Below are 16025 nucleotides of genomic sequence, written 5' to 3'. Positions count from 1 at the left end.
ACTTGCTAAGGTTTTGCAAATGGGGTAGCAAGCTAAGTGGGCTTGATTGTGGGAAAAACTCCACAGTTAAGCGCGCTTGAGCCAGAGGAGTTCTGGGATGGGTGACCTCCTGGGAAGTCCTAGTTACCGGGTGCAAGCCCCGGAAGTGATGATTGATGCTATGTGATTCGTTCTCCACATTTCACTAGTTTCAATCCCACTTCTTCACCCTTGTGAGCATCACCCGATGCAATGAGTGCTAAGTGAACTATTCAAATAATCATGAGAAATTAGTCAGTTACGACTACCTCTCATGGAAATGGTCATACGTTTGAATGACTTACTTAACGCAGTTGAATCCTAAAAATGATATCTAATATAATGCACTGCGTAATCCCCCATACTTAAATTCAAAAAGAGTCGAGGGATCTCTACTTGAATGGTTCATGAGGCACAATACTTGCTAAGGTTTTGCAAATGGGGTAGCAAGCTAAGTGGGCTTGATTGTGGGAAAAACTCCACAGTTAAGCGCGCTTGAGCCAGAGGAGTTCTGGGATGGGTGACCTCCTGGGAAGTCCTGGTTACCGGGTGCAAGCCCCGGAAGTGATGATTGATGCTATGTGATTTGTTCTCCACATTTCACTAGTTTCAATCCCACTTCTTCACCCTTGTGAGCATCACCCGATGCAATGAGTGCTAAGTGAACTATTCAAATAATCATGAGAAATTAGTCAGTTACGACTACCTCTCATGGAAATGGTCATACGTTTGAATGACTTACTTAACGCAATTGAATCCCAAAAATGATATCTATTATTAAACATTATTACGAAGCCTATGGGCCAAATACGATGGGCCAGATACAGTTTAATTCAATGTTTAATATAATTACTAGCCTACATTCAAACATTAAATGTCTGTGTTTCATTTTGGATGTTCGACCAAATACCATGAGACAAATAATTATTAATACCATGGGCCAAATACCATATTTATTGTAGGTTTTAACCCCGTACAAAAATTACCTGCATACGAATTCTAAAACACAGAAAATAAACAATGTGAGAGCATAACACATAAAACACATATACACAGAGATTTTCCCCTGGATCCCAAAACTGGGACTACCAACTTGATGTTTCATTATGTTCCTTTCAATGTTATAATACATATTTATACATGCCGAAGCTTCCAATACCATGGACTAAAAACCATCGCGTCCAATACCATGGACCGAAAACCATCGTGTCAAAAAACATGTGCTAAAATCATGCACAAAACCATAGGTTGGTATGCCCATCCTAACATAGGGTCCAAAACCAAAATTTTCCGATGCGCTACCCCGGACCCCATAAAGTGGGGTTACGAGTACACCTCAAACCCCCCAGTGACCACCCCACACTACACAATCGGCGCAATGAAGGGGGGCTCCGCCTCCCTTCTAACCCCTCAGTTAACTACGTGGGCTAGTCGTGGAAAGAATATAACACAACCCAACATTCTCCCACTTGTTGTTTTCTTTCCATAGGGGGCCACAAGAGAGCTTAGTCATTTTTCCAGCCCTGAAACACCCATTGTCTCTCTACACCAAGAGAACTTCTCAGAGCTCACAGATTTTGTCAATGCATCTGCAGTATTCTTCAAAGTGTCCACCTTTACCAGCAACACCTTTTTGTCTTCTATCATATCCCTCACAAAGTGATACTGAACATTAATGTGCTTTGTCTTTGAATGATATGCGAGGTTCTTTGCCAAGAAAATTGCACTTTGGTTGTCACAATCTATCCTTATAGCTCCCTATACTAACCCCATACTTGAACACAATCTCTGCAACCAAACTGCTTCCTTGCTTGCATGAGTGGCTGCCATGTATTCTGCCTCTGTAGTTGATAGTGCCACTACAGATTGTTTCTTACTCATCCAACTGACTGCACCTCCAAATAGGTTAAACACACACCCACTTGTAGATCTTCTCTGATCCAGATCTCTAACCTAGTCTGCATCAACAAAGCCATGAATATCCAACATTCTGTCCAATCCTGATCTTCCTTGGTAACACAAACCATAATCACTAGTGCCACGCAAATACCTGAAAACCCGCTTCACTGCTGCCCAGTTCTCCTTCCCTGGTTTTGACATAAACCTTCTCAATACTCCCACTGCATGTGCAATGTCTGATCTAGTACAGACCATTGCATACATCAGGCTATCGACTGCACTTGCATATGGAACATGGGACATGTCCTCTTCCTCTTCTTGTGTCTTGGGACACTGTTCAACAGATAACCTCATGGCTACAGGAATAAGAACCTTCGTCGGTTTACTATCCTACATATTAAACCTCTGCAGTATTGTCTCAACGTACTTCCTCTGGTTTAACCAGAGCTTCCTCTTTGCCCGATCTCTTTTAATTTCCATGCCCAAAATATAGTTTGCAGCACCAAGATCTTTCATGTCGAATTTGGAGGACAACCAGGTCTTCAAATCTTGGATAATTCTTTATCATTTCCAACTAGCAACATATCATCCACATACAAGACCAGATAAATAACACGGTCACCAATTAATTTAAAATACACACAGTGATCTGCTTTTCTTCTGGTGAAGCCAAGTCCTCGTATAAATGTATCAAATTTCTGATACCACATCCTTGGTGACTGTTTTGACCCATACAGAGACTTCTTTAACTTGCATACCAGTTCTTTCTTACCCTTCACCGCAAAACCTTTAGGTTGCTTCATGTATATTTCCTCTTCCATATCCCCATGAAGAAATGTTGTCTTCGCATCCATCTGTTCTACCTCAAAATCAAAAGCAGCAGCAACAGATAAAAGTAATCTAATAGAACTTACCTTGGCAACAGGAGAAAAAATATCACCAAAATCAATTCCTGACACTTAGGAATATCCTTTTGCTACCAACCAAGCTTTGTATTTCTCCACCTTTCCTTATGCATTTGTCTTCTTCTTGAACACCCATTTGCTGCCAATGGGTTTCCTTCCAGCCGACAACTCCACCAGATCCCAAGCCTCATTTTTGTGCAAAGATGCCATTTCATCAACCATGGCCTCTTTCCAGAGTTTTCCATCCTGTGAATCTACTGCTTCCTTCACAGTTCTGGGATCATCGTCAGTAATAGATAAAGCAAAATTTGAATAGAAAGCAAATGGACTATACCTTTCTGGCTGCCTTCATTCTCGAATTGATCTTCTCACACCTGGAGTTTGTGGCTCTTCATCTTCTGATTCTTCCTTTGTTGTAGAGTCTCATTCTTCCTCCTTAAGCTCAAACTCTATCTTCTCAGGTTCGTTTGGTTGGACTTCATGTTTAATAACATCTTTTACCTCTCTGAACACCACATCTCGGTTGTACACAACCTTCCGTGTGACTGGGTTCCAAAGCTTATAACCCTTTAAACCATCCTTATACTCAATAAAGATGCACTTTTTAGATTTACTATCCAACTTGGTTCGTTTCTCCTTTGGAACATGTACATATGTATCACATCCAAATACCCTCAGATGTGAAAGAGAGGGTTTCCTACCAGTCCATACCTCTTGTGGAGTCTTATCCTCCAACGCTGATGAAGGTAACCTGTTGACCAGGTAACATGCAGTATCCACCGCCTCTGCCCATAATTCCTGTCCTAACCCAGCACCACTGAGCATGCTTCTTGCCCTTTCCATCAACGTCTTATTCATTCTTTTTGCAACTCCATTTTGTTGAGGTGTATATCGAGTAGTCTTCTGTCGTGCTATACCACACTTCTTACAGAATTCTTCAAATTCCTTGCTGCAAAAATCTCCACCATTATCTGTCCTCAACACCTTTATCTTCTTCTCTGTCTGATTTTCCACGAGAGCCTTAAATTCTTTAAACCTGTGAAAGGCTTCAGATTTCTTCTTAAGGAAATATATCCATGTATTCCTTAAGAAGTCATCTATAAATGATACATAGTACACAGACTTACCTAGTGATGGAACCTTCACAGGTCCAAACACATCATTGTGCACAAGTTCTAATATCTGTTTCACCCTCTTACTACCAGAGGGAAAACTCACCCGATTCTGCTTCCCATATACACAATTTTCACACAAATCAAAATCCAGAGAGCTATTACTCATACCTTCTACCATACCTTTACCATGAAGTATTCAAAGTTCCTTCTCTCCAATATGTCCAAGCCTTTGATGCCACAACATGGTCTTCTCTCCAAAGATGACTAGATTTTCTGCTCCACTTTCAGGAACCACAAAACTGTTGCACCCATCAATAACAGTGCTACCTTGCAGCTTGTACAGAGTTCCAATTCAAACTCCTTGCATCAATACCAGTGGTCCCCGAACCATTTTGCAAGTATCCTTCTCAAACATTATTTTTACACCTGCATCATCTAGCTTGCTTACAGAAATCAGATTTCTGGCCAATGCGAGAATATGCAAAAAACCCGGCAGTGTCCTAACCCTTCCACCGTGCAACTTCAACTTTACTTTTCTGCGAACAATGATTCTAGCCTTCCTATCATCTCCTAAGAAGACATCATCACCATCGTATTTCTCATACTCTCTATGGGGAGTGAAGTGAAAGGATGCACCTGAGTCAATCAACCATGCCTCATGATCTACATGTGTACTTGAAGAAGACAAGTACACATCCCCACCTTCATCTGAGGTAGTTTTCGCCTCTGCAGAAGGAGCATCATCAAATCCCTTTCCTTTATCAGGAGCTTTAGATTTACAGTCCCTTTTGTAGTGCCCTTCCTTTCCGCATTTCCAGCACACCACCTTTACAAGGTTTCCTGGAGATTTAGATCTCCCACTCGATGATTTATTTTTGTTTCTGTTCTGGGACCGTCCTCGTACAGACAAGGCATCACTGTTCTGGCTGTCCATATTTTTCCGTCTCATCTCCTCCGTCAACAAGGATGAGACTATTTCATCAAACTGCAAGGCAGTTGCATTGCTACCTATTGCAATAACCAAACCATCCCAGGAATCTGGTAGAGAACACAACAAATTGATGCACTTATCTTCATCTAAAATTTTAATATCAACATATGCTAACTGACTTACCATAGTATTAAATGTGTTCAGATGCTCTGTCACCGAGTCTCCATCTTTCATCCTCAGGTTATACAGTTTTTTCCATGGGAACAATTTATTCACCAAAGACTTAGATTGGTACAAAGTCCCTAACTTGTCCCACAAAGCCTTTGTTGTAGCTTCCCTGATACATTCAGCAATACTGAGTCTGAGACACACAATCGTATTGTGATCTTTGCCTTCCGATCCAACTTCTTCCATTCTTCAGCAGACACTCCCGTTGGTTTAGTACTCGAATCTACCGCGATCCACTGATCTTTATCCACCAACAAATCCTCCATCTTGAGTTTCCACAACTCAAAACTCTGACCATTAAATTTTTTGATCTCTATCTTTCCACTGCTTGCCATCTTCTTTCACAGCCAGAATCGATCTCGTAGATCTCCCGCTGAATAGGGTCTACCACAGGCCCGAGCGAAACCCCTCAGCAACAAAGGCGTCCCCTTGAAGACAAAACTGCTATGATACCAAATGTAGGTTTTAACCCCGTACAAAAATTACTTGCATATGAATTCTAAAACACAGAAAATATATCAAATAGGATTAGAAATCAACATATAATTATATACCAAGCCTATGGGGACAATACCATGGTAAATAAAAGGATACGATAAATAAATAAAAATATAAATAAACCAGAGGTATGGTAATTATATAAAACCTCTTTTTATATTTACTCCATAAACCTCTTTATACTTACTAACACTAAAAAAGAAGGTTTTGTTTAGGTGACCCCTATGAGCAAAATACCATGGGCCAAGTTATTATTAATACCATACAATAAAATATTATTAACCCTAATATTAATATTAAACTATTCATATTATTGTTATTATTAAATTTAATATTAAATTTGTTATATTATAATATATATTAATATATCATGATATATATTAACTCTAGATATATATGGGAGGAAAGAACAAAGACATAGAGTGATAGAGGTGGAGAGATAGGGGGAGTGACAAGGGAGATATGGAGATAAACTTAAGGATAGGGGAGAGGAGGAATGAGAGAGACACAAAGATGGAGGGGGAGAGAGAAGGAGAGAGGGAGGGAGGGGAGAGGAGGAATGGAGAGAGAGAGAGAGAGGGAGATGAGTGAGAGATGTAGAGAATGGTAAGAGAGGGAGAGGGAGACACAAAGATGGAGGGAGAGAGAGAGAAGGAGAGAGGGAGGAAGATAGTGAGAGGATTGGAGGGCAGAGAGAGAGAGAGAGAGAAAGATGGGGGAAGAGAGAGGAAGGTAGGAGAGAAAGGGAGAGAGAGGAAGGATGAGAGAGAGGGATTGCAAGAGAGGAGGAGAGATGCAGGGAAGAAGAAAGACATAGAGAGTGAGAACTGGAGAGAGAGGAAGTGATATGAGAGAGATGGAGAGAGAGAGAGAATATGTTTAGGGGTGAGATAAAGAGACAAAGAAAGATAGATAGAGAGAAGGGGGGGAGATAAGGAGAGAGGGAGGGATATAGTAACATAGTTGGAGAGAGAGAGAGAGTGATGGGGGAAGAGAGAGGATTGGAGGGAAGAGAGAGAGAGAGGAGAAGAGTGATGGGGGGAGAGAGAGGATTGGAGGGAAGAGAGAGAGAGAGGAGGAGAGTGATGGGGGAAGAGAGAGGGAGGTAGAAGAGAAAGGGAGAGAGAGGAAGTACGAGAGAACGAACTTAAGAGAGAGGAGGAGAGAGGGAGCGAAGAAGAAATACATAGAGAGTGAAAAGTGGAGATGGGGGGAGTGACAAGGGAGAGGTGGAGAGAGTGTGTATGTTTGGGGGTGAGATAAAGAGACAAAGAAGGAGAGAGGGAAGGATATAGTAACAGAGTTGGAGAGAGAGAGAGAGAGAGGATGTGAGAGAGGGAGGGAAATAAAGATGGAGTTGGAGGGGGAGAGAGGAAGGTAAGAATAAATAAATAGAGAGAGGTGGAGAAAGAGAGAGAGAGGGAGTGATAAGAAAAAGGGAGAGAGAGGGAGAGAGGACAACAAGAGGGAAGAGAGATAGAAGCGGGGGAGAGGGAGAGAAGGGGAAGAGAGAGAAAGGGAGGGAGAGGAGGAGGGAGGGATAGATAGATAGATAGATTGGAGAAAGAGAGTGTATGTTTTGGGGGTGATATAGAGAGACAAAGGGAGATAGAGATATAGATGGAAAGTGAAGAGAGGGAAGAAGAGATAGATGGAGAGAGACAGGGAGGGACAAAGAGATTGATAAATATGGAGTGAGAGAGCATGTGTGTTTGGGGGGCTGAGATAGAGAGACAAAGAAGAAGAGATGGAGGGATCTATATATATACATATACATATACATATACATACATACATACATACATACATACATACATATATATATATATATATATATATATATATATATATATATATATATATATATGGAGGGGGGAGAGAGGGAAGAATATTTACTGCACTAGATGCATTAATTTAAGTTTAGATGGTGATTTCTAATCCTATTTAATTGCTTGCATTAAATGCATTGATTTTAGTGTAGGTGTTGATTTCTAATGATATTTGATTGCTTGCACTAGATGTATTAATTTCAATGTAGATGATTTTTAATCCTATTTGATTGCTTTCACTAAATGCATCGATTTCAGTGTAGATGCTGATTTCTAATCCTATTTGATTGCTTGCACTGGATGCATGGATTTCAATGTAGATGTTGATTTCTAATTATATTTGATTGTTTGAGCTAAATGAATTGATTTCAATATAGATGATTTCTAATCCTATTTTATTGATTGCATTAAATGCATTGATTTCAGTGTAGATGATGATTTTTAATCTTATTTGACTGTTTGCACTAGATGCATTGATTTCAGCGTAGATGTTGGTTTATAATTTTATTTTCTTACTTTTACCAGATGCATTGATTTCAGTGTAAATGTTAGTTTATAAACCTATTTGCTTAATTGCACTAGATGCATTGATTTGAGTGTAGATGTTGTTTTCTAATCGTATTTGATTACTTGCATTAGATGCATTTATTGAGTGTAAATGTTGTTTTCTAATCTTATTTTATTTCTTGCATTAAATGCATTGATTTCAGTGTAGATGTTGATTTTTTATTTGATGTAATTGGATGTATGATGATACATTAATTTTAAAGTGATTGGATTAATATTGTGCATTGATTTCAGTGTAAGCATAAAAATTTATTGATAATGTACATTGAATTTTGTGTTATATTATTAATATTGGAGAGAAAGAGAGACAAGGTATGATGTTTACTACAATATCTTGAGCTAAAGATTTAAATGGTTTACGATTTAACTTATCCTTTTCATATAATCAATATAAATACATTGAATTTTTATTCAGAAAACATGAATGCTGAATTAATTTTTTTTGGCATGTTTTGTTCAATCCAGAAGGTTATCTTTATATTTTATCTTTTTGATAATGAATTTCGCTCGCTTGTCTTTATATTTTGTTTTTTTCATAATGAATTTCGGCTCACAATAAACATTTTGGGTTGTATTTATATTTTATCTTTTTCATAATGAATTTCGGCTCCCCGAGATCTTCAAATTTGTTCGTTCAAAATGCATGAATTTTTACTTCACTCCAATTTGCCTCGAGACCTGCAAATTTGTTCATTCAAAATGAATTAATTTTAAAAGTAATCAACCAATTCCAATTTTAAGCGAATAAATATAATTAATAGTTATTATTTTACCAGACATTGCATAAAAGATAATTTAATGCAATCTAAATAGTAGGAAAAAGCAAAAAAAAAACATATCGTTGAATTGAGCTTAAAAGTTTAGTTTAATATAATTATTTGTAGACCATGGGCCAAATAATTAATTAATAATGTTTAATGCAGATAGCATGGGCCAAATAATTAATTGAAAAAAACATTGTTAAACATTATTATGAAGCCTATGGGCGAAATACCATGGGCCAGATACAATTTAATGCAATGTTTAATATAATTTTTTTTTTACAAGAACGGTTATGGAGCTTTATATTAATCTTGGGCAGAATGCCAAAAACTGATTACATTATGTGCTACTTTGTCTTGATGCATTTCTTCGCTAAGAATGTAGCTGAGACTTACAAGATTCTTCCTTGGATAGACCCCTGCTAAGTTATTTTCAGAGATTTTCCCCCACTTGAAAATACAAACGAATTGTTTTAGTAATAAGCAGTAGAACATGGCAGCAGTCTAATTATGGAATAGGTTCCCATGATTCTTCTTCCTCTTTCAGCTTAGTCCCTGCAGAGAGTCGGGCAGCTTTATTAGCTTCGATGTCCGCCTTTTTATTGTGTATTCTCAACACATGGTAGTACTTCAAATCCTGAAAGTTGCTTTCCAAGCCTTTGATCTTGGTGATCAGCCTTGCTAGATTGAGGTCCGGTATTGGATTGCTGGAAACCATTGCATTTATAATGACTTGAGAGTCGCCTATTACAGTTGCTTCATTAATGCCCAGATCTTTAAGGGTCTTGAGTCCTTGGAAGAGGGCTAAGGCCTCAGCTTGGATGCTGGTAGTGTAACCAAGACCCCAAGCGTAGGAATGAATTTTTTCCCTGGTTTGATTTAGAACAACACCTCCTGCACCAGCTTTGCCCGGATTTCCCTTTGCTGCTCCGTCAAAGAAAAGAGAGTGCCTTGCTTGCGATTTAAGCCACTCTTGGAAGTCATTCTCGGGCTTTCTTATTTGCCATTCTTTGATAGTGGGGGCTTTTTTGATTGCTGGGTGAAATTGAAGTTCTAGCGTTGATCCCCATGCTATGTCCTGCTGTCTGAGATTGGAGTCGTCTTTTAGATCAATCAAGCACTCCTTTATGTGACTTTTAATTTTGGTTTCTAGGACTTTGTGGCTCTGTTTTGTATTTCTGAAAATTCTTTTATTACGCTCTATCCATAACTGCCAACAAATAATTTTTGGGAGGACAGCCCATGATGCTTTGATAATCAGATTTTTAGGTGGAGGACCTGGAAATCTGTTTGCCCATTCAGAGAAAAGTTCAGATGTGGAGCGAGGAACAGTGAAATTAGGATCCAGATCGTGGGTGAAATAGGCCCAAATCTGCCTGGAGAAGCTGCAATCTAGCATTAGATGGACTGTTGTCTCGGCGTTGTCATTGCACAGAGGACATATGGAAGGGTCGTAGAAGCCTTTCTTTTGCAAATTGTCATAAGTTAAAATTTTTCCATGGCAGTAAACCCAGGCGAAGAAATCGACCTTGGGCCAAGAGGGCAGTTGCCAGACGCCTTTCCAAGGAGCTGGATTCGTGGGAACATGAGGTCGCTCGATAAGTTTAGCATACCCCTGTGCGACTGTATATCCGCTGCCTTTTGGCCCCCAGCCCATCTCATCTCTCTTCCGCGAATGCGTTGGTGCCAGACCATGGAGGGCGTCGAGGAGCGTGGTCCACTCTGAGATCAGGTTGTCCGGCACATGTAAATGCTTCCAGCCTGCCCAATTCGCATCATTCCAGCAAGAAATATCCCACAAGGTTTGCATGCCTTCGCTGTCCATCCAACAGCGCAGCAAGTTTGTGGACGCTCTGCTTTCAATTGGCTCGTTGTTCATTATTCTGTCCGACCATATATTAATTTTTTTCCCGTTGCCTGGTATCCAGTAGGAGTGGGCGGAGATTAGTGTTGCTGCTCTGTCATATATTTTGAGGAATGTCGAATTTGGCCGGCGTATCACATTGTCTAAGCATCTGGCTCTTGGACCTCTGAAATATTTTTTCCAGAGCGCCTTTTGGGCCCAGCCAGGATTGGGGGCGATGATCCTCCAAACGATTTTTGCAGCCATTGCCACGTTCTGCTGTCGAAGATTCTTGAAATTTAGGCCACCTTCCCACAGCGGCTTGGAGATGATATCCCAGCTGACCAGAGGGATCTTTTTTTCATTTTGTTTCCCTCCCTTCCAGAAGAATCTCCTTATGTATTCCTCCATTTTGCTTAGGATGGTTGTCGGAGCGAGGAGTACTGAGAATTGGAATAGAGGCAAGCTGTTGAGAACAGATTTTATTAAGACTGTTTTGCCAGCAACATTCAGCCAGGAGTATCCCCAGGCTTGAATCTTTGCCTTGAACTTTTCTACCTGTGGGAGCCAATCTTTGCTAGATGATCTCTTTTGAGATAATGGGAGGCCCAGGTATTTGAAGGAAGACCAGGTGGAGGAAGCTTCAAAGCCCAAACATCTGGAGATGGCAGATAGCAGCCTAGGCGAAGTATTCCAACTGTAAATATGGCATTTGCTCTTGTTAACAACACTTCCTGAAGCTTCACTAAACTCATTCAGGATTTCTTTGAACTTTGTGGCAGAGGGAATAGAGGCGGGACCTAGCAGCAGAGTGTCATCCGCAAACAAAGCATGGTTAATATTTTTGGTCCCTCTTGCAATGCGCAAACCATTAATTTCTTGTTCATGCAGCTTTTTATCTAGCAGGAAGCTGAGGGCTGAGGCCTGAATGACAAAGAGCAGGGGGGATAGAGGGCACCCCTGCCTGAGTCCTCTCGAGGCTTTAAAGAAGTCTGTGGCTCTTCCATTGACAAGAGGAGCTATCCATGGCTCTGAGATGCATGCCCGGATCCAATTGATGAAGCTTGCTCCAAAACCAAATTTGCACATAACATTTACAAGAAAGCTATGATTGACTCGATCAAAAGCATTTGCTAAATCAAGTTTGATCACCATACCTCGCTCTTTTCGCTGTAGACTCGAATGAATTGCCTCCTGGACCAGTAGAAAGTTGTCCACAATCTGCCTTCCATGAATGAAGCCTCCTTGATTCTCTGGAATTATTTTGGGGAGGATAAACTTTAATCTGTTTGCAATTACTTTGGTGATCAGTTTGTACCCTGTATTACATAGAGAGATCGGCCGAAATCTGTTGAAGTTATTGGCACCTTTTTCCTTGGGTATGAGCGCTAAAAACGCAGAATTAGTGTTGCCTCCGATTTTCTGAGTATTTTGGGATTTTTGAACCATTTTGAGAAGATCTTTTTCAATAATAGGCCAACAAACTTGGAGGAATCTAGCAGAGAAACCATCCGGTCCAGGGGCCTTATCCGGGTCCATATCGAAGAGAGCCTTTTTCACCTCATCTTTAGTGACTTTGGCCTCCAGAAATTCATTTCTTTGCTGAGAAATTACAGAGGGTATATTTTCTAACAGCTCCGGGTAGTGGCTTGGGTCCTTGTCTTCACTATATAATTTTTGGAAATGAGTAAACGTTGCCCTCTTTATGTGATCAAAATCCTTATGGATATCTCCCTCTTCTTTAATCTCTGAGATGGTGTTGAAGCATTTCCTTGCCTGGGCTTGTTTATGAAAAAAAGCAGTGTTCCTATCCCCTGCTTTAAGCCAGAGATTTCGAGATTTCATTCTCCAATACTCTTCTTCAGCTAAGCAGGCTTTGTGATATTGTTGTTGAAGCAGACTTTCTTGTTCTAGAGAAACCTTTGTGGGCACTGCATTTTCCATATCATTTTGATGGGCAACAAGAGCTACTTTAGTGGTTTTCCTTATTGTGGCCGGATTGGACAGCGTTTTGGCCCATCTTTTTAGAGCTCGTTTCACCCTTCTGAGTTTTTCCTCCCAAATATAGAACGACGATCCTTTAACTGGTTGGATCCAACATTCCTTGACAGTTTGCATGAAATCAGGCTCCTTTACCCAAAGGGGGCTGAATCTAAAAGGAATGGGACCCATATCATGGTGAGCTAAAAGATCTAGCTTTATGGGCTTATGATCAGAGATGCTGTTGGCAAGAATATGCATTCTGGGCTCTAAACCTAGCAGCAGGTAGGAACTTTGAATGATAAATCTATCTAATCTAGCAGCAATGTGTCCAGGGCCCACTCTTTTGTTAGACCAAGAGTACTTACCTGAAGAGGGCTTGATGTCCAGCAAATCCCAGTCTTGCACTATGTCCTCCACCCATTCTCTAGCCGGATCTCGAACTATGCTGCCTCCCTTTTTTTCTGATGGATGAAGGGTAAGGTTGAGATCGCCGACAATTATTATGTTTTCCAGATCTGTCAAATCTGCTTGAAGTCTTATAGAGTCCCAACAATATTTTTTTTCCCTAATGTTGACTGGAGAGTAAACATTGAAAAGGCAGAACTTTTCCTTAGTATCCAGGTTCTGCATTTTCAGCATCAACCAATGGGTGTTCATGGCCTCGAATAATACTGTAAATTTGTTTGCATTCCAAAGAGTACCTATCCCTCCTGAGGCACCCCGGGCGGAGATTGCTCTTGCTTCGCTTTTGCTCCAGAGTTTCTTGCTTGTTTGAAGGAAGACAATGTCTTCCAGCTTTGTCTCCTGGACTAGAAGTAGGTTTGGGGTTTCTGTCCTGATTAGGCTTCTGATGGCTTCTTCTTTAGTTTTGCTCCCCATCCCTCTGCAGTTCCAGGAGATGACCTTCATTATTTATGCTTCTGGTGGGCTCCCTTGGAGCCTTGGGGTGGGTTTTTCAATATCTTCGGCTTTGATGCTAGCATTTTCTCCAAGGTTGGTTGACTGCCCTGAAGTTTTTCTTTGTAAGTCTCCTGCTCCCTTTTTTCCCTATCGGTTTTCCGGCCTCTTGCTGATCTTCTTACCGGGGTGTGGGACTCTCCTATTTCTCCTTCCTCTTCTGATTCTTCCGTTTCCTGCTCTTCTTCTTCATCTTCTATAGTCATGCCTTTTGGATCTTCAGCACCTGTTCCTTTGAGAGAGATTGAGATTGAGGGAGTACCTTTGCTTGTGGGTTGAGCTTCGGTCTCCTGTGTTGCTTCTGTCTTCTTTTGAGTCTCGCCCTCTTGTGTGCTCTCTGGTTGCGTGTTCAGGAGATCAAACTTGTTTTCAGAGATGGGTTTGGAGACGATCTGCTGAGTAGCAGTTTGCTGGGCTCCTTTGCCATTGGGGCCTCCTTGCTTCTGGTTCTTGGGATAATTTTTGTTTCGTTTGACTTGGTTCCATCCATCCTCTTTTCCCTGCTCAGTCTCTTTATTAGATGGGCATCCTCTGGCGAAGTGGCCGTAAACATGGCATTTCCGACATTTGAAGGGCAGCTGCTCATAGTCCAATTTCTGCATGTGCGTCCAGTTTCTGACCTTTATTGTGATGGCCTCTGGTAGTCCCACCTCCAGATCTACTTCTACACATATCCTGGCACAATCGTATTGATCCTTGTTATTCGCACGATCTATGAATTTTCCCAGGGCATTTCCAATGTGTTTCAGCGAATCCCAGTTCCAGCAGTGCACTGGGAGATTTGGGAGTCTGACCCACACCGGGACTGCTTTGGGCACATCTACTGCCGGATCGAAGTCCGGGGTCCATTTGTTCAGATAAAGACCCTGGGGACCCATGAAGTAGGGGCCATTTCGGAAGATCAGGTCTTTATCTTCTTTTGAGGTGAACTCGAAGAGGAAATAACCTCTCCCCAAAAAGTAAGAGGCGACGCTTTCTTTGATCAGAGGAGCCCAATTTCTGTTAACCCAGCTTTCTGTGGTTTTTGGAGACGGCCATAGCCCGGTGAATTGGCCGATGAGAGCCCTTTCAGCCAATGACAAAGCAACCTGGATCGGGGTTTCTGGAGGGAGGGAGATCACCGGTATATCGTCCAACCTCTTGACAAACTTCGTTGCTTCAGTGTTTTTCTTCTTTGGCAGTCCTGCCAGAAGCCTGTTAAAAGCCTCAGCAGGAGAGGACGGCGGAGGAGGCGGATGAGGCGCATGGGTTCCCATCCCCTCCATGGTCAGAAGATCTAAGAATACCTCTGATACACTGCTGGACGGTCCATGCAGACAGGCCGCAGCAGGCAGGAGGCTCACTAGCGGGTCGCAGGTGTTATAGATCTGACCTAAGATATTATGATAATAGAAATAACCCAAGAATAACAAGATAGAAATAGATAGGAATGCTTATTTATTATCAAGACCCTTAAGGTAGGGCAACACCATACATTCACTGCTTAAGGAAGGAGAACACTCCACAAGCCATATGCCTGTTCATACAATAATCCTTCACTCTCCTCCTTGACATGGAGTCTCTAGCCTCTATATAGGCTTGATACATATAATACCATGGGTCATTACCATGGTTCCCTCATACCATCAAACTAATACCATGGGCCCATTACATTATTATTAACTACTTGTGGTCCCTTACATGATATGGGTTAACCACCTTATTTATTACTATGGCCCATCCCATTATTACATTATTACCTTGGGTACCTCCCTTGGTACCCCATATTATCCCCCCTAGGTATATAACATTCCACCCCCCTAAGCATGTTTCGTCCCCGAAACATGGGAAGAACACAAATAATAAGATCTACTCAAAAGAGTAGTCCACTGGTACCATGCACGTGCATCTAGCCATCCAAGAGAAAGGTGAACCCTCGATCTCGCTGGTGCCTCGCTCGCTTGAGATGGAAGTTGACCGTGGCAGCTCTTCTGTGTTGATGTGTAGTAGGTGGATCTAGGCTCCTTGCTATCCATCATACGGGGGCTGTTGTCCTTGTGGCTAGTTGGTTGCCATCTTGTTGGTTGATTTCTTGCGGGGTGATGTGGGTGATGATATGTTGAAGTTTGAGGCCACAATGTCTTTTTCTTTAATTCACCCTGTTGTGGTGCCCGTTGTCGTGTCTTCTTTTCCAATATGACTTCACCCACTAAGCCCTCCTCTGATGTATCAACACCTGTAACCTTTTCTGCTTCAGCCTCTGTTTGTGTTTGATTATCTATCATTACTAGCTCATCATCTAATATGTCAGATTTTGGAACATCTTCTGCTTCAGCCTCCTTGGACTCTACTTGTTTATTAATGGAAATATCCTGTAATGTAATTTTCTTCTTTTTATACCAGAGCTTCAGGAATTTCTTCTGCACATTAATATTTATAGTACCCACTAATTCCATCCAAGGGTATCCCAAAACAACATCCATGTTATCCATATCTGAAGCATAAAAATCAC

At 41.2% G+C, this 16025-nt stretch overlaps 1 protein-coding gene across 1 annotated transcript; it reads right to left on the bottom strand.

The window, feature by feature from the left end:
- Positions 1-9259: 9259 nt before the first annotated feature.
- LOC149180800 (uncharacterized) lies at positions 9260-14799 on the bottom strand. The gene is made up of 2 exons (XM_089413992.1): positions 13797-14799; positions 9260-13248 (listed from the first exon to the last, which is right to left on the bottom strand). Exons 1-2 carry the CDS (start codon positions 14797-14799, stop codon positions 9260-9262), a joined length of 4992 nt encoding a protein of 1663 aa, XP_089270118.1.
- Between the last annotated feature and the right edge of the window lie 1226 nt (positions 14800-16025).

This window comes from Pinus tabuliformis, chromosome 3_2 (assembly GCF_031772625.1).
Source record: "Pinus tabuliformis cultivar Carrire ecotype Pingquan chromosome 3_2, CPIR1, whole genome shotgun sequence".
In the NCBI taxonomy this organism is placed as follows: domain Eukaryota; kingdom Viridiplantae; phylum Streptophyta; class Pinopsida; order Pinales; family Pinaceae; genus Pinus; species Pinus tabuliformis.
Note: the sequence above shows the minus strand (reverse complement) of the source record. Positions and strands in the feature narration are given on the sequence as shown.

Excerpts from the sequence above, each read along its gene's own strand:
- LOC149180800 (XM_089413992.1), bottom strand. The coding sequence starts at position 14,799 with ATGGAGGGGATGGGAACCCATGCGCCTCATCCGCCTCCTCCGCCGTCC. Across the intron at positions 13,249-13,796 it reads AGCTCAACCCACAAGCAAAG|TATTATTCGAGGCCATGAAC; the intron begins GTACTCCCTCAA and ends ACAAATTTACAG.